Genomic DNA, 22,345 nt, shown 5'->3' on the forward strand with positions numbered 1-22,345 from the left:
TACAACTGGCACCCATATGGGATCCCAGTGCATTCAATGCGAGGACTTTAGCCGCTAAGCCACCACACAGGGCCCCTATGTTCATTCTTAATCTCTTAAAAAGGCAAACGTTAGAACTGTGTGACAGTCTCGTTGCTGTGAGTGTGCCACTGCAGCCCCCAACCACCCTGCTGAATAGAAGCTGCAGCCTGTGCTGTGACGAAGGACACCTCAGAGGAACAGGGGAGCTTTCCTGTCACGCTGCATCCAAGTTAGAAGGGCAACTGTGAACGTGTTCTTTTATCCAATGAAAAGCCTAGGAATCAGCAAGCACACACCACTGTGCACGGGTTCTAAGGAGAAATGCAAGATGCCCTGGCCACTGCCGGCTGAAGGACCCAATGGAAAGAAGGCAGAAGACAATCTCAAAAAATGATTCCAACGAACACTCAGGGATATTTCTGCTACCAAGGAAGCTCAGTGGGTACTTTCCTCAGCTTAGCATAGAAACAAAGACAGGAAATAAGCAAGCATTAACAGAAATTTTGCTTGGCAAATTAAAACAAAAGAAATACACCTTAAGGCAGTGATGCGGCAGGATGGAGTGCCCAAGTGGGACACTGAACTGCAGGAAAAGTGGCTTGGGCTCTAAAGGTTGTTGTTTTCCTTTAGTTGTTGGCACAGAAAGGGGACATAGGGACACCCACGTGCCTAGGGCTGATAGGAAGTGTCCTTGGATGGCATTTATACATTTGTGAATTAATTTGCATCATTCCTTAGCTGCAACATTCACTTAAGTTGCTATCTGTTCAGAGACCATAACCCAGAATCCCCTACCCCTATAGTGGCATGAAAAGCAAAGAGTCACTCCTTCCTGGCAGGGATATTTAGGCAACACCGAGGTCCTGCTTCGCAGTTTTGCACAGCCAGCACATTCTGTGGGCACAGAGCTAGCAGGTGGAGGTCTGGGCGCGGACATCCTGCTGTCAACTCCAAGGCCTAGACCCGGCTTCAACTTCCTCAGCCTCAGCCAGTCTATTTGCATAAAAACATCATCATTTCAACAAAATAGTGGCAAAATCAAAATCAAACATGCCAATCATGTTTTGTCTTTCTCTTTATTTTACTTAGGAACTCAACAGACACTAATTGGGGCACTTAAAAGTCAATTCAATTAGGAACCTCTGCAGTCCTTCATCAATTATTTCAAGTGTTCTAGTCTCAAATACATTCCTTTCTTCTACAAACTGCTGAAATAGATGAACACCCCCACCTACACCGAAATAATGTGCCTTGCTGGCCAAAAGCACCCGTCCGTCTTTGCCCAACAGTCTAAGGAATGTCTGATGCAAAGTGCTATAGTAATCCGGATTGTAAATGGTTTCTGAAGTGAGAATGAGGTCATATTTTACAAAAGGTTCTTCGAGACATAGTACAAGTTGACAGAACTCAGACCACTCTCCAGAAAAGAAGCGACATTTCCCCAGCTCCTGTGCAACCCGCGAGTTCCTACGCCTCTGCCCATCTGGTTCTTCTGCATTGTTTTCTTCATCTTGCAAAGGGCAGCTGGCGACTACATTAGGTAAGGTAACTTCATCAATCACCATCTCGTTATAATCTTGGAAATGAACTTCTCTGGCTCCTCTCTTCCATGCAGTTATACCCAGCAACCCTGCTCCACAGCCAAGATCCAACACCTTTTTGCCAGCAAACGTCACCGTGGCCTTAGTGAAATAGGCCAGGAGGTCATAGGTACATTCCCAGATTTTTAAGCCTCCTTCGTAGACACCTGAAATCAGATCAGAGTGACTCGAAAAGCTTTCTGAGATGATGTTGTCTCCAGGGAAGCTCTCTCTCAGCAGGACGGTTTTCACCACTGGCAGGTTAATGTTCTGGAGGCCTGGTACTCTCTCCATGACTTTATTGTCCAACACTTTCTTTACATCAGCTGGCACAGGATGCTCTTTGGCCACCCTCAGGCAGGATGCATTCTCCTGTGGCTCCAGGTGCTTTGAACGGTCAGCTGCACTGAGCAGGCTGCTGGTGTGCCGCTGAGCATCTGTGTTCCCCACTGAATTACCTTCCCACGCGCGGGCAGGAGCCAAGCCAAACTCTTCCGCGGCACGTTTCGTGTCTTGTTCTTCTTCTCGTTGGCGTTTTGAGGCTGGCGACTCTTTGGAGGACTCCAAGGTCAAGTCTCTCTCCCCAGGGGGTGTTGATTCATTGTCCAGATGGCCTTCTATATTGAAATTAAATTGAAAGGCCATCTCTTATCAAATACACACCATTAAATGATAGGGAAGATACTTCAACTTCTGGATACGAAGCGGTGACCCCCAACTATTCCTTTTATTTTCCGGGGTTGATTTCTCCTTAGTTGCTTATACACGGTTCCAAACTCTGGAGATGTTCTTAGATGATTTTTTTGGAGCTCTTCATGCTCTTTTGGTGTAGGTCTGGAAAAGAAGCAATGGTTAAAGCAAAAAATGTCACACTCCACTACAAAGTAATACGGAATAGCTTCCTCTTTACCCCACAGCTGTGTTTTCTATTAAAAAGCTGTGTGTGGGAAGGTGCAGGAGGTAGGAACAAGAGGTCCTTAAGAACACAAACAGGCAAACCTGAAGCGTTCAAAAGCTGGAAAAGAAATGATAAAAACCAAACAACGACACCAGCAGGAAAGACAGACCACAACATTCAGTCCAGGATTTTCAGACAATGGGGCCTCACTATCTGGTTGTCTTTCAGCTGTCCTTACTGCGCCCACGCATACCCTCTGTCTGCTGCTGTGTCACGTATTAAGAGTCCAAGACTTTGGTAAGTGAGCAGCCACCGGTAGGCTGTGGTGCAGGAACATACAACTCAACTCACATCACTAGGAAAACAGCTCCAGAACCAGCATGGCCAAGGTAACCCGGGAGCGACTGATTGGGCTGTAGCGGAGGTACAGCATACAGGCAGTGCAGAACCCATCTGGGGAGCTTTATCCACTGCACCAGGCACCTGGTGGCATCTGCTTCCGTTTGCACCGCTCAGGAAGCAGGTGCGATCGCACACGAGGTACAAAACGGTTAAGATCATCCCTGCTCAAGGCCCCCACGGGACTGAAGGTTGCCAGCCACCTGTGGACTTGCGGCCTTCACCTCCCAGAAGCGACCCTTCTCACTGTACCGTTTATAGCAATCCAGACCCGAGGGCTCTTGCAGTCCGGCGGCGTGGGCTGGGGCGGCCGGGCCACGAACCCGGGCACCAGCGAGTCGAGTCCTCCCGAGGCCCGACAAGCCCCGCTTCCTGGCCGGCTAGGAGGACTCTCTGTCCCCTTCCTCTCTATGGTGAGGCGCCCCGAGGCCTGCTGGGAGCGCGGGAGTTTCGGTCCCGCGCTGTGGCGGACGCGGGGCCAACATGTCCCGGGAGCGCGCCGTCCCCGCCAGCGCGCCCTCCCTGGACGAGCTCAGCGGCTGGCCGGAGGAGCTCTGCCGCCGCGAGCTGCCGTCGGTCCTGCCGCTGCTCCTCATATCCTTGCTTGTCACTCGGCCGGGAGGGCGGCCAGTTGCTCCCTGCGGCCCCCGGCCAGGCCGTGTGCCGACCCTCCGGCGTGGGTGACCGGGGTGGGGAGCGAGGGTCGCGGGGGACCCCGGGCTGCGTGGCCCCGGGCATGGCGCCGGCTCGTCCTCCGTGCCTGCGGGTCCTGCTGATTCCTGACAGCTGCAGGGCGGCGCGTCCGCCTTGGGCAGTGCGGCCGGCCAGCGCTGGGACCCGACCTGCAGGGCCAGTGCTGGCTCCTGGTGTCGGACGGCAGTGAGAGGAGTGGTGGGTTTGGACAGCCCCTCCCTCAGTGTTAGGAGCATTTCCATGTGGGTCTTCTTCCTGGATGGCAGGCCTTGGGGTCACCCCCCACTGCCCTGCCCGGTGCGTTAGGGTGCTGTAGCATAGGGGATGCTGCTGCGTGCGACTGGAATGCCGGCGTCTCGGGTAGCAGTTTAACTTGCTGCACCGCCCCAAGTCTTACGTTTCTATTGTAAAATAGTCCTAACAATGATCTCAACTATGTGCAGGTGTCTAGTATATAATGTGATTGCTGTTATAGGATAATTTGTCAGTTATTTGTAGGCTCCTGCAATTTGCAGAATTTTGTTCTGCTAAGGTTAAGATTTTTCATGCAAGTCACATGAAAGAAAAGGAATTAAATGCTTTAAAAATGGGTACAAGTAAAGTAGTGTAAACCAGCAGTCGGTGGTTTTTCCCCGTACTTCTCATATGTTAAGAATGCTTCGTGACTGAGCGTGGCTTGAAAAGGCAAGCTTATGGGTCAACAGTTTTTAAAGTAGCTCTTTATTTTCACCCTGCTGCTTGCTTACCGAATAAATACTAGAGTTTCTAAAAGCAGAAGGAAGCCAGGCATTTGCATCAAATTTCAGTGTCTTAAAGATGACAAATTTTGTTTCAAGAAAGATCTGTGAATTCTCAGTAATTGATGTTCTTCTTTGGTATTGGTGTCTTCCTTAATTATTTTACTCCATGTATCAACAGTCTGAAAGTTGGGTTGAGCCTATTCGTAAGTAGAAGTATTTTAATTGTGATTTATCTCGATATCCTCAAAGGCTAAAGGTCTCAATGATTATGTCCATATAGTTTTGTATTTCCTTAAAATGGGATAATTTTCCATGTTATAAACTCTGTAACCTGTAACTCTGTAACTCTGTGACTTGAAATAGCCAAATTTATTTAAATTACATTGCCTGAAGTTTTGAATTCCATTTTGGGTAAATATCAGACGTGATTTGTGGTCCATTGTAACTTTCAGCCTTTATTAAGTTGTTTAGTGTCATTTAGGGAAGCTGCAGAAAGTTGATTGGCAGGGAAGGACACATTTGGAGAGTTGATAAGCTCATCCTTTCCTGTCTTGGTCTTACTTGATGAGATTTGCTCTTAAGGGAGGGAGGAGTTAAGAGGACAGTTGTCCCACATTCTGAGTTAGTGTATTCTGTTTACTTTTGCTTTGTAGAATGCTAATTTCAGGTCTGTTGTCTGTTGGGATCTCATTTTCTTAGGTTACAGTTATTTTTAAAATTTGAGCGTAAAGTTAATGCGTGGTCTTCCTAGAAAATATGAAACACGCAAAAGACATAATAAATATTCACTAATCTGAAATGGTTAAGATTTAGGTGAAAATGATTTCATCTTTGTTCCTGCTGTCCCATCCTTTGTATGTATATATTTGATACGTTCAAGTGAAGACTCACTTTTTTGGAAGCCTTTTATGTATAGAGTATCATGAGCTTTTTTCATGTTTTAAGGTGTAACTTTAATGATAGCTGATCCCGTGCAGTAAATGTGTGCACATCTAGTTTATTGGTCCTCAACTGCTGCAATTTTGGGTTGCTTCCAGTTCCTCTTTTTTTCCCCCTGAATTCACCGTTTATTCAAATATATCATTATTTGTTGTACCCAGGTGCACTGAGGTGGGCTGCTTGCATGTTAACGGATGTCTTCAGGACTAGGCCAAGTGCCCTTTGTTACCATCTGTACTTAATCGTCATAACAAACAAGGATATCCTTAATTTCTCCATGTGCATTATGGCATTTTGACATTTGCAAAGCTTTAGACTTAACAGTGAACATAGTGTCTCATTTAACATTACTTTAACAGAGTAATGACCTTTATTCGCTGATGTGATTTATAAAAATATGTGACTGTTTTGCTTTATAGAAATTTTGAAAGTTATTGTTAAGATGTTTCTACCTCATGTGAGCCATCTGATGCTGGAACAGACTTTCTTTTCACAAGCGTTACCAAAGGTATAGTAGTATTACTCTCTCAATCTAGATATAAAATTGTTAAAAATCTAGCCTATTTGAGATGTTATTCTTCATTGTGGCTGTTTTTCTAATGTGTCAAACATACCTGAAATATGATTACTAAAAGATAGATCTGGTGAGAAGACCGTGTGTGATCATGTGGGAATTCAGATCTGTTCTTGATCAATGGAGAGAAGTACAGCTATCATACAGATGGAAAAAAGATACTGCACAATAACAAACTTAAAGGGAACAATATCTCTTTCTATAATGATGTTGACCGTATTGTTATTCTTACAATATTGAATTAGTTTTGAAGGATTAATCTGAATATGCAAATCTAAGTGTGGCTAATTTACTGTAAATAAGTTCTTAGTTGTCAGGATACGTGTTGTAATCCCTAATTCAGAAGATGTATCTTGAACTGTTAAAAAAAAAAATGAGAGCTGGGGGACCAGCTGTACTCTGTAATGCTTCATCCCTTATGGGCTCCAGTTTGAGTCCCTGCTGCTCTAGTTCCAGACCAGCTCCCTACTGGTGCATCTGGGAAAACTGCAGAGGACAGCCCAAGTGTCTGGACTGCTGTAGCCGCTTGGGATGCTAGGGAGTGGCATCTGGCTTCAGTGTGGCCAGCATTGGACATTGTGGTCATTTGAAGAGTCAATCAGTAGATGGAAGACCTCTCTCATTCTCCCCCTATTTGTAACTTTGCCTTTCAAATAAAGAAAGAAGGGTGCCAGCATGATGCTTCAATGTCTAATCCTCTACTTGCAAGCACTGGCATCCCATATGGGGACAGGTTCATGTCCCAGCTGCTCTACTTCCCATCCAGCTCCCTGCTTGTGGCCTGGGAAGACAGTGGAGGACAGCTCAAAGCCTTGAGATCCTGCACCCATGTGGGAGACCTGGAAGCTCCTGGCTTTGGATGAGCTCAGCTCTGGCCTAAGGAGTGAACTAGCAGATGGAAGATCTTTTCTCTCTGTCTCTCCTTCTTTCTGTAAATCAACTTTCCAAAAAAATAAATCTTTAAGCATGATTTTGTTTTTTTCCTGAGCTGATTAAGATTGAATCAAGATTGAATTGAGAATGGGTCATTCAGGACAGATTCATCACCACTACCAGAGGTGCACGTGCCCACAGCAATGTTGCTGGGCCAATAGGAAGTCAGTTATGATACAGAGATTCACATTCGTTGCATACCTTAAAAACGAACTTTGATATTTTTTCCATTGGTGTTATTGAAGAGATTTAAAACACATAAGGGGAAATATATCAATTTCTGTGTGAGGCTTTTTGAAAAAGTATTATATTACAGAAACACTTTTTTTTTTTTTACTTAAGTGATTAGGTGTATTTGTTAAATTAGCTAATATCCCAATTCTATTTTATATTTTATTTAGTTTTATTTGAAAGGTAGAGAGAGACAAGCATGCCAAGAGATCTTCCCTCTGTTGGTTCATTTCTCAGTTTCTGCGGCAGCTGGGCCAGGAACCTGGAACTCCATCTGGGTGTCCCAAATGGGTAGCAGGATCTCGAGTAACTTCACGCATCAGCTGCCGGCTCCCATGATGCACATGTGCAATAGGATAGGTCAGAAGCAAGAGTGTTGGGGTTGACACTAGGCACTGTGATGGACGGACGAGCACGCCCAACTCCTGCCCCTACCCAATTCTGTGTTTTTGCTTTGAAGATATGCTTTTTCCTTTCTGTTCTTGTCTACAACGTGATTTGTTTTCACAGACAGTAAAATTATTTGATGACATGATGTGTGCTTTAACTAATCAAGCCAAAGAATTATCAAGCCAAAATTTGGAAATCCAGACGACTCTAAGGAGTGTCTTGCAGGTAAGTCAAGTGCATTAGAACTTAAAACACGGGAGCTTGGATTTGAGTTCTTTTATGCTGACATTGATTACCCTCGTGTTCTTTATTTGCCTGTGCTGAAAATAAAGTTATAAAACTAAGATGAATAGATTATAGAACTAAGAGACATAGATTCTAAAGTTTTATGTAATTTCAAGCTGAATAAATGTCTAAATACTTAAAAAAAGACAAGTGGTCAAATTTAATTTCAAAGCATGTGTGTAAAAAACCTACTGTGTGCATTGAAGAGAAGGTTAGGATTCCAGATGACTAGCCAGTTGTTTCAATATTTGCAGTTCCGATTGACTGCATTTCCTTCCTGTATTTCTGGTACCTGTCCAGTACACAAAAAGTAAATTCTGAAAAGACCTTTTTCCTTATTTGCAGACAATGGTACAAGTTTTAGAAGCCCTTACAGGATGTGTTCAGCATGTTTGCGCCACACAGGAATCCATCATTCTAGAAAACATTCATAGTCTGCCCTCCTCAGCCCTTCATGTAATCAAAAGTACATTTGTACATTGTAAGGTGAGTGATGGATCCATGTGTACTTCCCGTAGCCTGGGATCGAGGAACAATGGGCTGAGTGTACAGAAGATTATTGGAACAGGCTTCATAGAACAAGGGTGTATCTGTAAAGAGTTGTTTCCATTAAAGCGTTTGTAAGGAAGTCATAAAAAGTGGCCTTGGGAGGGTTTTTTTTCTGCTCTGTAAAAAGGGGATAAGGCTTCATAAAAGTTAACTCACAGGAATCCTGAAATCATTTCTGTTAACGCTTAATGGATAAATGATCCGTCACCTTAATGGCAGGTGCTGAGATCTTGCTTTCTAAAGGGAAGTTAACCCCACTTAAACTTGAAGACATTGTAAGACATAACAGCTGGCCTGGGGCAGACAATCAGGCAGAGCTGATTAAACCACTCCTCGGGATGGGCATATCCCTTTAGGGGTGCCTGGTTCCAGTCTCAGCTCTGCTTCCCAAGACACATTCTGGGAGCAGCAGCTGATGGGTCAAGTACGGGGAGTCCTCTTCTCTCACTCCGCTCCCTGTCACTCTTTCACGTAAACAAATCTTAAAGTCTGGCGTGGAGTTTGTGGGGCACAGGCACTTTTGATACTAGTTAGCTGAAACTTCTCTTTTGGTGATAGAGTACTAGAATGTCATGTACTTGACCGTTTCTGCATTTGTAGGTTCATGGAAGCCAAAAATCATATTTTGTACATCTTGGCATCTCTTGAGGAGCACTGGCAAATAATGACTAACGATGGCTGTTCATTTGTCAAATGGGTATTTGACTCGATCGAAGGCACCGAAGCTGTAGTCTGTGATGTCGTTATAAGTGTGGCACTTGAGTGCTTCTGACTGACTTCCACATTGATTTGTGTTTATTTTTGATCAGAATAGTGAGTCTATATATTCTGGGCATCTCCACCTAGTGTCGGACCTTCTCCAGGCTCTTTTCAAGGAGGCCTATTCTCTTCAGAAGCAGCTGATGGAACTTCTGGACATGGTTTATGTGGATCCTTCAGTAGATGAGAGCGATGACATTTTGGATATGGTAATTGGTGAGACAAGAAAACTTACTGCTTCGAACGGGCTGTATAATGACTACACAAAATTTATCAGTTACTGCACCCGAATCGTTTTTCATGATACATAATATCTTCTTGTATATGTAAGAGCAATTTGAATCTTACTGGATACATTTTCCATTTTTTAAAAGATTTATTTCTATTAGAAAGGCCCAGAGAGAAGGAGAAAACAGAGAGCAAGGTATCTTCCATCTACCTGTTCACTCCCCAGATGACCACAGTGGCTGGAGTTGGGTCTGTCCAAGCTGGGAGTCAGCAGTTTCTCCCTGGTCTCCTGTGGCAGTGCAGGGGCCCCATGTCTTGGGCCAGTCTCTCTGCTTTCCCAAGTCATGTGCCTGGAGCTGGATTGGAAGTGGAGCAGCTGAGACTTGAACCAGCACTCATAGGAGATGCTGGTGCTGCACAGGTGGAAGTTTAGTATACTACGCCACCGTGGTGGCCCCACATTATTCCTCTTTTTAAAATTTCTTTGTTTCTAAGTTATTTTAGTTGAAGAGTTGTTAGAATGAGAATTCTAAGGCTTGTCTGCTGGTTCACTCCTCAAATGACCGTAATAGCTGGGGCCAGGCCAAGCCCAAGCCAAGAGCCAGGAACTCCAGCCAGCTCTCCCCTGTGAGTCCAGGACCCCGAGCACTGAGGCTTAAAGTGCATAGCGTATTTACTTCAAAATGATTGGCAAAGTAAAGTCTACTTTCTAAAGTCCATATTCTGATAGCAACCTTCCAGATATTTCAAACCATATTTTTAGCAAGAAATGCCATTTAGATTTCTTCCCGGAATGTTTACAAAGATACTTCATAGAGTTCATGGGAAAATGAAATTTAAAGACAAGTTTTTGGCCTGTAAATGTGGCATAGTAGGCTAGGCCTCCTGCCTGCTTTGCCAGTTTGTGTCTCAGCTGCTTCACTTCTGATTCAGCTCCCTGCCTATATCCTGGGAAAGCAACAGAGAATGGATCGAGTCCTTGGGCCCCAGCACCCTCATGGGGGATCCGTATGAAACTCCTGGCTCATGGCTTCAGGTCAAGTCAGCTCTGCCCATTGCGGCCATTTGGGAAGTGAACTACTGGCTGGAGGATTTCTCCCCTTCTTTCTGTAACTGCTCTTCAAATAAAATCTTTTAAAAATAAAATAAGAGCAGATTTTTCTGTTACACAAAAGTTGAAATCTATTCATAGTTTTTTCATAATATGTATTTCCATGAACATATGAGTACCCTTCACATAAATACATGTGTATGTATATACCCAAAATTTCAGTTGTTATAGTTAATACCCATTTTACTTGTGCATTCTGTACTTTTGTGTGTTTTAAAAATTGCTGATTATAATGCAATACAATTAAAATAAAAAACGAATAAAAAATTTTAAAAATTGCTAATTATAATTTGCTTTATTGAATTCATTGTTCACTGCTTGATTTTGTCCCACAATTTGAAAAATAACATATAAGGGAAAGGTTACTTTCATAACTTAGACCATAAGAGAATAGGTTGATTTTGCACGCTGTATTGAATACCTTTCGCTCTTCAAAAATCTGTGGGCTTAAAATAGCCTTTTAGTAATTCATGATTCTGCGAGTGTAGCTGAGATGGTTCTCTGTGCACGCCCTGATGCAGCCGACTTGCCATTGTGTTTGCAGTCATCAGCTTTACTCGCATCTGGCTGTTGGCAGAGGCAGAAGTGCTGAGAAAATCATTTGTCCTACCGCCAGCTAACCGGAGCTCACTCACCTTACGGTGGATCCAGTGTTTGTAACAACAGTGAGAGAGGCAAGTTCTCTAGTGCAGACACTTTTCACTGCTTGCCTTACTTTTATTATGGATCGCCTGGCCAAAGCAGGTCTTGAGGCTAATCCTGGTGTGGAAGAGTAATGAATTCAGAAAGCACAGTTGTGGTCAGGTTTACGAATGATCTATTGTGGGGCCTGGCGTGATAGCCTAGTGGCTTAATCTGCACCTTGCTTCCACCAGGGTCCCATGAGTGCTGGTTCATGTTCCAGATGCTCCACTGCCCCGTTCAGTTCACAGCTTGCCACCTGGGAAAGCAATAGGGAATGGCCCAAGGCCTTGGGACCCTGAACCCACGTGGGAGACCTGGAAGAAGCAACTATCTCCTGGCTTCAGATCAGCTCAATTTGCACCCACGTGGGGAGTGAATCAGTGGACTGAACATCTTTCTGTAGGTCTGCCTTTCTAATAAAAAAATAAAAAATTAATCTTTAAAAAAAGAAAAAAAACCCAAACAATGATCTGTAGGCAAAGTAAAATTGTTGCATGAATATTGTGTAAATATGCTTTAATTCTCTGTTAGATTTTCTTTCTTTAACAGTGTCTAGTTTCATTTTAGACTAAAGTGGAGTCTTCTAGAATATTTATTATAATGGAGTACAACTTTTATTCCACTGAATACCTTTATTTAGGTATAGGATAGATGTACACTTCAAGTACACTTAAAAATGTGACACATTTTCAATAATTTTTTTAAGATTTATTTATTTTTATTGGAAAGGCAGATTTACAGAGCAAAAGAGAGACAGAAAGATCTCTCGCTTGCTGGTTCACTCCTCGCATAGCAGCGATGGCTGAAAGTGAGCCAATCCGAAGCCAGGAGCAACTTCTGGATCTCCCAAATGGGTGCAGGGTCGCAAGGCTTTGGGCCGTCCTTGACTGCTTTTCCTTGACTGCTTTCCCAGGCCACAAGCAGGGTGCTGGATGGGAAGCGGAGCAGCCAGGATTAGAACCTGCACCCTTGTGGGAATCTGGCACATGCAAGGTGAAGATTTAGCCTCTCAACCATTGCATCAGGCACGCGTCTTCTATAATTGTTTGGACACAGCTATTTTCAAATTGCATTGCCCATGTTAATTCATTATGTTGAAATGTTAAGTCTCTGACATAGAGGTGGAAGATCCACATTGAATTTTAAGCTCTTGGCTTTGGTCTAGCTCCAGCCCTGGCTGTTACAGCATTTGGAGAATGAACCAAGTGATTCAGGATTTCTTTATCTTTTTGCTTTTCAAGTACAATGAAAATAAATATGTTAAATATCAGGGAACTCACTGTGTATAGCATTTGAATGTCCTAAGAGTTCTATTTTCTTTATTTGTAGTTCTTCATTCACTATTGGATATCTGCTCCGTTATTTCCAGTATGGATCATGCATTTCATGCCAACACTTGGAAGTTTATAATTAAGTAAGTTTTTGGTTTTTATAATATATATTTTCAGTATCTTAGATCTTATTCACAAGTGTTCTTAGGTTGCATTTAAAGACTTCTGTGTGTCTGTGTAATGTTACTTGACAGTCCTATCTGATAACATAGATATTCTGGTGCCTTTAAAAATAAAGAATTCTATCTAGTTAGCTAGTACTTCTGAACTATTGGGCCTTGGACATACTACTCCTCAGTCGTTTCCTTGCTGCTAATATTTAACCAGCTATCCTAATTTTAGGCTTGGTTAACTTCAGTAACTATAATAATGTGAATTCTCACTTTTCATTATATATGTTTGAGTTGATCATGCTTAATCCCTCTTACAAAGTAGTTTTAGGTTTCTGAAGCTGGGAAGATGTGAGAGGTTACCAGAGATAATGCTGTAGCGTTCTGGAAGGGGGTATGATTGAGACATGAAAGTGGCTAAGAATCTCTACGTGTACATAAGCATTAAATGTCGCTGGGATACTCTCAGGTCCTGGGTATTTTTCTTGCATCACCAGGACAGTAACAGTTGCCAATAAGTAGTAGTGCAGTGGCTAAGAGAATCATATACTACATGTGCCTGAATCCCCCTGAAATTATTCCTTCTGAGCTGTTGGACAATTTGATTAATTTCTTGAAATCTTGCTTTGCTCAGCTGAAAACAGCAGTAATAACAGCATCATCTTGATGAGGTTACAGCAAAGTGCTTAGAGCTGGGCTTGGCACACAGTGAGAGCTTTTGTAAAGTGAATGAGTGGGATTTAACTGAGGGATGCCCAGCTTTCTGGAACTTGTGAGTCCAAGAAAGAAGTAGTTCTGCACCAGTGCCTGCACATTCAGGACTGGAATTTTGCTCCACCTTGATCATCCAGGCTGTGTCCTGTGTCCATTTTCCTGTCTCTTGGGGGGCAAGTCAGTTTCTTATGGGAAACTTATTTACGGTAAATTTATTTTATAATAAAACTTTTAAAAAAAATATCACTCTGTGGTTAAAACCCATCCCATTTTGCCAAGTGTAACAGCCTCTTCCCCTCTGGACACTGCCTCCTTCACCAGTCCAGCTGCTGCTTCCTGCTTGCTCTTTGTCCGGAAATACCAGTTCTTCCGTCCCTGGGCCTTTCCCATGCCTTGGATGCTGCTCTCTCCTGCTCTGCACTGCAGTGATTTCTGCTCATCTTACATTTCTCCACTGAAGTGTTTAATCTCCACGAAAGCGTTCTGTGCTGTCCATACTCTGAGTATAAGCTCGATCAGTTCTTTGTATAGCCCTGCAGATTTCTCCATGTGTCATATTCATCACACCTGTAACTGATTAAGTGTTCTTAAAGTTATTTAATGCTGTATCCCAGGCTAGTCGACAGGTTCTGTGAAGACAGGACAGATGGAAAGATTTATGTCTATGAGATTTGGTTCTTTTTTTTCAGGTTTTAGTATGTTGGCATATATAAAAATTCAGTTCATATTTTATACATAGAAATAAAAGCAAAAACTGATTCAGAAGTAAAGTTGGGGGGCTGGTCCCATAGAGTAGCAGCTTAAGCCTCCACTTGCAGTGCCAGCATCCCATGTAGGCTCTGCTTCAAGTCCAGGGTGCTCCAGCTGCAATCTAGCTCCTTGCTAATGGCATGGGAAAGCAGTGGAAGATGACCCCAGTGCTTGGGCCCCTGCGCTCATGTGGGAGACCTCAAGTTAAGCGCTTGGCTTCCAACTGGTCCAGCTGCAGTGATTATAGTCATTTGGGGGTGTGAACCGGAAGGTGGAAGATTTTTCTCTTTTTCTCTTCCTTCCCTTCATCCCTTTTTCCTTCTGTCTTCCCTTTTCTCTGCTCTGTAATGCTATCTTTCAAATAAAAATATGTAAATCTTGAAAAAAAAAAGTTGGCAAGTCATGATTATAATACATGTCATGTTTATAATGCATTTTGGGTTTTTTTTAGCGTACTATAAAATTGATATTGTTACATCTATAAATCTAGATATATGACTTCATTGTAATTTATGTTTCTTTTTATCCCTTTAGGCAGAGCCTGAAACACCAGTCGGTTTTAAAGAGCCAATTGAAGCACAGAGATATCATTACTAGCTTGTGTGACGATGTCCTTTTCTCCTTCCATTCTTGTTTACAGTTAGCTGAGCAGATGACACAGTCAGACACACCGGTAAAATATTGTCTAACAGTAGCTCTTAATTCCTGGGGTAGTCTTCCAAGTCTCATTTGACTATATGGATCGTTTGACCTAAAAAAGTGTATGTTCGTTTCACTATTTTTGATCTGTGGAATTACTTAGAATCCATTGTTGCTTTTCTTCCAAAACACTGCATAGAATCTCGTTGTCTCTGGATTCGGCCACAGTTCCTCTGAACTGTGCTCAAGGCATTTTTCTGTCTTGTCATTCTTTTCTGCTGTTGAACAAAATTTTACAAGGGGTGTAAGTGTGTGAGTGTGTGTGTGTCAGCCTTTTATTTGTGAAATGGATGGTGCTGTTAAGATTTGTAGTGTCATTATTGGAGACTATGGCTCTGTTTTTTTATGTTATACATTGTGCCTTTTGTCAGAGTAGCCTTCTGACTTTATTCATTAAAAAAACCTAAAATACAGGATTAACAGTACTTAATATCTAACCATTATATAGTGATATTTTTAAAAGTTCATGGAAAACAGAATTATATGAACTTAGTTTGAAATCAATTTTGTGTGTATTTCTGTTATGAAAAAAAACCACATTAATCTTTTTTTCCACCAAAATAAATGTCTTAACTTCCTTTTTCATGAGCATGTTGAGATACCCCGATTTAATTGGAAGAGGGATTGAATCTGCAGCTCCCCTGCTGTCGGCCAAGAAACTGATTCAGGGAATCCCTTTGTGTGCGTGCTTCTTGGGTAGCAGCTGGCTGGGGCGGGGTGGGGTGTTGACATAGGGATTCATTCAGGTCCTAAAGCTGGTATCTGATGATGGAGCAGGCATGATCAGAAAGGACAGATTTTACTGGGGAGCAAGGGGGATGGCATAGAAATTTGAAAAGGAGTCCTGAAGGCAATCGGAAGGAAGGAAGGAGTAGCTTCAAGAATAGGTTCTCCTTGTTTTTCTCTCGCTTGTTTGTTTTTCATCCTTTTCCACTAGTCTTTGTGGTCACCACACTTTCTTTACCCTTTCTGATCCTCACCCAGCTGGAAAGAGGAGTTATTTGGTGGAGTATCCTGTGTCAGGAAGATTGTTCCCTTTACTGCCTTCATGCTGGACCTCCACATCTTCAATCCCAGCTTTCTCCCTTTCTCGTTTCTTTATCTTGACACCACAGACTCCCCAGCTGGTATTTGGAGAAGAGGGTGAGATAGGCTGATGTTCTGGCATAGTGAATTAAGCTGCCATCTGTGATGCCAGCATCAGAACATCAAGTTCTGCCCAGTTCTCGGCGGATATTCCTGGAAAGCGACAGCCGATGACCCAAGTGTGGCCCCTGGTACACACACTGGAGATCAGAGGCAGCTGTTGGCTTCTGGCTACAGCCTGGCCCAGCCCTGGCTGCTGTGGCCATTTGGGGCAATGAACCAGAAAGTGGATCTCCTTCTTTCTGTAATTGACCTTCACACACACATGTATATTTAAGATTCATCTACTTTCGCTTGAAAGGTAGAGTTACTGACAAAGAAGGAGTGTGAGAGAGATCTATCTGCTTCATTCCCCAAATAGCCTCAATGGCCAGGGCTAGACTGGTCGGAAGCCAGAAGCCTGGAGTTTCCTCCATATCTCCCACTTGAGTGCAGCGGCCCAAAGCATTTGGGGCATCTTCTACTGCTTTTTCAGGTGCCATAGCACAGAACTGGATTGGAAGTGGAGCAGGTGATGCTCTGTGCAGCGCCCATATGGGATGCCAGCACCTAAGGCAGAGGCTCTGTTATACCCTGGCAGCATCCCACAGGTAATTACATTTTCAAAAAAAGAAAGATTAGAGATTCTTAGCCAGGAGAGAGATGGAGGAAACCCAAACAAGGATTTAGTCTGTAATTGCAAAAGAGTCTGAAGAGCTGAGCCAATCTGAAGCCAGGGGATAGGAGCTTTTTCTGTCTCCCGTGCAAGTGCAGGGTCCCAAGGCTTTGGGCTGTCCTTGACTGCTTTCTCAGGCCACAGCAAGGAGCTTAATGGGAAGTGGGGCAGCTGGGACATGAACCAGTCCCCATGTGGGATCCCGGTGCATGTAAGGCAAGGATTTAACCACTAGTTTACCACACTGAGCTCCAGACCCAGGTTTTGTGTGACCTGGCGGGTTCCACAGCCTAGCCTGGCCTGTCTTAACACCCATCTTGGCTCACGGTTGTTAGCAGGTGCTAAAGCATAGCACAGTCTGGGCCGCTCCCAGACCCAGCCTACACACGTGCTGATGGGTGCTGCAGCCTTGCCCAAGCTGGTTTATCCATAGCTCTGGCTCTTACATTTATCAGTGGGTGCTGTAGCCAGCAGGAGATTCACCAGAATTCCCCTACCAGGCCCGTTCCCATTCGCATCCCTGGGTCTCACTCGTGCTGGCATATACTTCGATCCTTTTACTGTCTCAGCGCTTGCTGGTGAGTGTTGTAGCCTATCCAAGCTGGGTGTACCCCATGCCCTGTTCTGGCTCTTGTGTGTGCCAGTGGGTGCTATAGTCTTGCCGCCAGACCTGGCTTACACAGTGCTACATCCTTCCTGGCTTTCTCCCCTTTGCCCTCTAGCCAAGGCTCTGGTGCACCCCTGTGGGAGTTGCGGCCTAGTAGGAGAGTTCCCCAAATTCACATAACAGACTTGGTCCCAGCTCCAGATTTCACGGGTGATCCTGCTGGACATGGTCTATTCTTAGTCTTGGTCTTTACATGTGCAGGTGGGTACTGCAGCCTGGCCCCGCCTGGCCTTCTTCCAACCCCAGCTCCTGTGAGTGTGAGGTTAGTTCTATGATCAACCTTGCCTCAGCCTGTTACTGCCTCCAGCTTTCTGCAAACCAGCAGGTGCTGTAGTCCCATAGAGGCGAATCCACAATTCCCCTACAGAATCTGCTCCCAGATCGGGTTCTTATCTGTGCTGGTGTGTGCTGTGGCCCAGCCTGACATAACCCACTCTGCTCTGACACTCGCAGGTAGATACTGCAGCCTCACCCATCCAGGTATGCCCCCCCCACCCACCCAGCCCAAGCTTTTGTGTGTACTAGTGGGCATCAGGCGATGCTATTCAGCCCAGCACAGGTCTCCCACATGGGGAGGTACCTGGACCTGACCCAGACGTACCCTCCAGTTTCCCCCCTTCAAAGCACTTGTTCTTGGCTCCCTTGCTTACCTGTGAATGCGATAGTCCAGTCTGTGCAAGATCCTACTAGTCATTCCTTCCCTGTCAAACATGGCCTCAGCTGCTCGACTTCAGTCCATCCCAAACCCTCTTCACTGAGCAGTCTGCAGTCTACCTGTGGACCAGGGTGGCACGTCCCAGCCCAGCCCCTGCCTTCCACACAACTATGTTAGCACACTGATGTAGTTAACCAGGTCCAGAATGGTCCAGAATGTGCACTAAACTCTGGCTGCTTTTATCCCAGTAGTGTAGCACGTGTCTAGATGCAAGGCAACCTAAGTAGTTGCCTACAGCTGGCGTCTGCTAAACTTCATTGGCCACTGTATTAGGATTTATCAGTGACTTATTTATATATCTCTACTCTTTTTTTTTTTTTCTGGGATGCAAACTTTGCTAAACAGTTAAGTGAATCAAGATGGGATTGATAATGGTTTGTGTTACTTACTCATGTGACTAGGAAATGTCAAAAGAAGAGCTCTCTAGATTGGGTTAGTGATAATGCTGTTTAGTAAAATAAAACCAGAGCCCCGGGCAAATCTTGTACATTGTCTCCTTGAATGAGTGTAGAAAACATTTGAGTAAATTGATGGTAACTCATTCAGTAACTTATTTAATCAGTATTTCCACAAATGTTTCTTGGGGACTAAGTTAGCCGCATAGTCTGCCCTCAGCAAGCAGTGTTAGATTTCTGGGGACTAGCGAGTTGGCTTATGAGTGTAGCGAGTAATAACAAACCATGAAGTCTGGGCATCTGAAGGTAATCTGCCATCTGCACTGAATCATGTGTTTTCACGGCAGGGTTGTTTCTTCACTGCCCTTTTAAACTTGCCTAGCAGTAGGTAAGAGTGCTCACAATGATGAGCGTATTCATTCATTCTGTTTCTCCTAAGGAAAGTTGAGTCTCTTCCAGTATTTATAATATAGGTCAATATCCAGTTAGCTGATTACCTGACTATTTTGATTGGATTTCACTTTTTTTTTTTTCCTGTGTTGGAAATGAATCATAGGCATAGTTTATAGTCAGTTAATCATAGTCAATAGCTGAGACATGTTATTATATGAATAATAATTCTAGAACTTAAAGCTGTTTATTTTAGTTAGTTTCTTGGCACCCATTTCAAAAATTTTTGGATTATACTGTGTATTACATATTTGGTGACATAATCAATACTTATTAAACTAAGTTACCCAAGTATCAGACATGGTTTAAATCTCACAATAATTGTTAAGCATCATTGAGAAATGGCCACAGTGAGGTTTAATGATTTTCCCAAGATCACATAGTAGTTGTAGCACCATGAGTTAGATCCAGGCAGCGTGACTCTGTAGTCCTCTGCCTCCCCTGCATACATACAGCTATCGGCATTGCTCGCTGTTGCATCGTTTTACAAAGTACGTACTACATAATCAGAAAACTCATGAGTTACACAGATGTCTGAAATGGAGACTGAGATCCTGCTTTCAACTGCAAGAGAAATATATTTAAGAATATTTAAGAATATATTTTTACTGGCAAGGCAGATTTACAGAAAGGAGCGGAGACAAAGAGATCTTTCATCTTTCACTCCCCAAAAGGCCACAGTGGCCAGAGCTGAGCTGTTTCGAAACCAGGAGCCAGGAGCTTCTTCCAGGCCTCTCACACGGGTGCAGGTTGCTAAGGCTTTGGCCATCCTTTGCTGCTTTCCCAGGCCACAGCAGTGCACTGGATGAGAAGTGGAGCAGCAGGGACGTGAAGATTAGCCAACTGAGCCATTGAGCCAGGCTCATGATAGGACTGTATTATACATAGTGTCTCACACTGAATGTTTTGCTTTAACCGTGTTAGGGCTTCCTGTGGCTGTGAAGGTACACCTACTTCTTTCTTCTTCTTCGTCATCTTTTAAGATTTATTTATTTTTATTGCAAAGTTAGATATACAGAGAGAAAGAGAGACAGAGAAGAAGATCTTCCATCTGATGATTCACTCCCCAAGTGACCATAACGGCTGGAGCTGTGCCAATCAAGAGCCAGGAGCCTCTTCTGGGTCTCCCACATGGGTGCAGGTTCCAAAGCTTTGGGCTGTCCTCGACTGCTTTCCCAGGCCACAAGCAGGGAGCTGGATGGGAAGCGTGGCTGCCAGGATTAGAGCCGATGCCCATGTGGGATCCCGGTAGTTCAGTGCAAGGACTTTTGCCTCTAGGCTACCCTGCCGAGCCCTACTTGTTTCTTCTTAATAGCTGGATAGGACTAACAGGTTTATAACCAGATCACAAACATTCAACCATTCCCTAGCTCTCTAACTAGTAACTAATGTCAGTTTCCACTGTGTAAAAATGTTACGATACATACCTGTGCCAGTGTCTATATAAGGCTAAATTTCCAGAAATGGGATAGATCAAAGAGTTTCAACATTTTGTTTTTTAGGGGGCCTAGCAAGGTAGCCTAGTGGCTAAAGTCCTTGCCTTGCACAAACCTGGATCCCATATGGTTGCCGGTTCTAATCCCAACGGCCCTGCTTCCCATCCAGCTCCCTGCTTGTGGCCTGGGAAAGCAGTGGAGGACGGCCCAGAGCCATGGGACCCCACACCGACATGGGAGACCCAGAAGAGGCTTTTGGCTCCTGGCTTTGGATATACTCAGCCCCTGCCGTTGTGGCCGCTTGGGGAGTGAATCATTGGATGGAGGATCTTTCTCTGTGTCTCTCCTCTGTATGTCTGACTTTCCAATAAAAAACAAAAACAAATTAAAAATAAAACATTTTCGTCTTTTTTTTTTTTTTTTTTTTAGCAAAAATGAAAGAAAGTAGTATTTTCTTGTTTCGTCAGTGTTGAAAGAAAATGCTCTTGGCCTAATTCATCTTTTCAGCTAGGGGATGGCTTTTGTTCTCTGAGTGAAGAGCCCTCAGCCCTTCCTCTTCCTAAGCTCTGACGTCAGCTTGTGCTTTGGAAATGTTTCAGTGTTAGCATTAGCAGTTTGTGTTTTACCTTTTCCATTTATGTATCAATTTTATTGATATTAAGACTGTTTGGCCATCTGTTAATTTGATTTTCATATAGCAAGGAAGATTGTCATTTTAATTCTTTTACTTTCAAGTCAATGAAGAATGATGTTTTTGCTGTACTATTTTCGCTAGTGTACAGTTTAACTTTTTGAATATTTCTAGATGGTCATTTGGCTTTTTGTTTACACTGCTCTTAATATATTGAATCATGTTTTCTTGGAACATTTTTAAATGTGCTAAATGGTTTATCTCATTTCATTTTCTAAATTTGTTATGCTTTCTTTCGTTTTTTGAAACAGGATAATGCTGACTACAAATTATTCCAAAAAACACTGAAGCTGTCTCGGTTCTTTGCCAACTCTCTTTTGCACTATACCAAGGTAAAACCTACTTATTATACTGATATGTAAAACTTACAATGAATAGAAAATTATCCTGCTTTGATCAACATTCCTACCAGAGAATACTGAAATTATTTCCCAGCTTTATTTTATGGGATTTGTTTTATGTTTTAACACTTAATTGTTAAATATTGAGAATGTACTGCATCATGTAAGTTGTTTTTAATGAAGTCTCTGAAAAATCGGTTCCATAGATATTATTTGTGTTAATGTAAATCAGTTCTCAGAAGATAATTCTATTTGCTTTTAAATACCATTTATAAATTATTCATGCCATGTGTCTCAGAGTGTTAAGGTTAAAATGGTCAGGCTTCTGAAACTGGTAAAATTTGGAGGAGAGCTGCCTGTTTGGAAATCATCAGACTAATAGTGGGAGTTACAGATGTATGACTAGGCGGCTGTCGCTGTGGCTCTGTGGGTTAATCCTCTCCATGCAGCCAGTGGCATCCTTCCTGTATGTGTGCCAGTTCATGTCCCAGCTACTCCACTGCCCATCCCGCTCCCTGCTTGTGGCCTGGGAAAGCCGTAGAAGCCCACCCAAAGCCTTGGGAGTCTGCACATACTTGGAAACATGCAGGGTACTCCTGGATCTTTGCTCTTGGCTTCAGATCAGCTCAGTTCTGGCCATTGGAACCACTTGGAAAGTGAACCAGAGGATGGAAGGTCTCTCTCTTTGTCTCTACTTCTCTGGAAATCTGCCTTTCCAATAAAAATAAACGGACCTTAATTAAAAAAAAAAAAAAGAAGGAATTTGAAAGGCAAATTGGAGAGACAATCAGATAATGCTTAATTTATTGCTGCCTGTGGGATAAAGCATTGTTAGTACATGATGGTGATTGCTTTTGAAAACTATTGCCCCAGTTGAATTTATTTTCAGTTTTGTCCATTCCATTCTGAGGAAATACAGGAATCTCCAGTGACTATTAACAGTAGAATTCTGGGGCTGGCACACTGGCTCCATCTAGTGTGATGTCCTGACTGAACTGGCCCTTCTGGGCAGCTAGCTGCCTTTGGCAGTGCTTGCAGGGTGTTGTGTTCCACAGGTAGAAACACGTGGTGGGAAGCACACCCAGCGGCACTGATGAGTAGTTTCCATTGCAGTGTGTGCTTGATTTTGTAGGAGGCAAAGGAGAGTGGTGGTTTTAGCAGCAAAGAGTTTTAGATCAATTGTATCCTACTCCTTTTCAGTCTTATTTTTTGATGTGACATGTTGAGGATT

The 22,345-nt window shown here is 43.5% G+C and overlaps 2 protein-coding genes across 4 annotated transcripts in view; one reads left to right on the forward strand and one right to left on the reverse strand.

The window, feature by feature from the left end:
• Window positions 1-1,083: 1,083 nt before the first annotated feature.
• Window positions 1,084-3,239, reverse strand: METTL18 (methyltransferase like 18). Its single transcript, XM_040986784.1, has 2 exons — window positions 3,151-3,239; window positions 1,084-2,435 (listed from the first exon to the last, which is right to left on the reverse strand). Exon 2 carries the CDS (start codon window positions 2,244-2,246, stop codon window positions 1,125-1,127), a length of 1,122 nt encoding a protein of 373 aa, XP_040842718.1. The 5' UTR covers window positions 2,247-2,435; window positions 3,151-3,239; the 3' UTR covers window positions 1,084-1,124.
• Window positions 3,240-3,370: 131 nt separating this feature from the next.
• The window catches only part of CUNH1orf112 (chromosome unknown C1orf112 homolog), a 52,662-nt gene continuing 33,687 nt past the window's right edge, over window positions 3,371-22,345 (forward strand). The window contains exons 1-9 of one of the 3 annotated variants that reach the window (XM_040986813.1): window positions 3,371-3,492; window positions 4,495-4,534; window positions 5,690-5,778; window positions 7,519-7,623; window positions 8,029-8,169; window positions 9,042-9,207; window positions 12,344-12,428; window positions 14,454-14,592; window positions 21,025-21,105. In XM_040986813.1, the coding sequence (XP_040842747.1) occupies window positions 3,382-3,492; window positions 4,495-4,534; window positions 5,690-5,778; window positions 7,519-7,623; window positions 8,029-8,169; window positions 9,042-9,207; window positions 12,344-12,428; window positions 14,454-14,592; window positions 21,025-21,105 (957 nt within the window). In that variant the 5' untranslated portion in view covers window positions 3,371-3,381. Of the gene's footprint in view, window positions 3,493-4,177; window positions 4,535-5,689; window positions 5,779-7,518; window positions 7,624-8,028; window positions 8,170-9,041; window positions 9,208-12,343; window positions 12,429-14,453; window positions 14,593-21,024; window positions 21,106-22,345 lie in introns of those variants that run through there. The other 2 variants (XM_040986814.1, XM_040986815.1) reach the window with 2 other exon arrangements.

Source organism: Ochotona curzoniae, unplaced genomic scaffold, assembly GCF_017591425.1.
Source record: "Ochotona curzoniae isolate NIBS_2020 unplaced genomic scaffold, NIBS_Ocur_1.0 contig_4558, whole genome shotgun sequence".
Classification (NCBI taxonomy): domain Eukaryota; kingdom Metazoa; phylum Chordata; class Mammalia; order Lagomorpha; family Ochotonidae; genus Ochotona; species Ochotona curzoniae.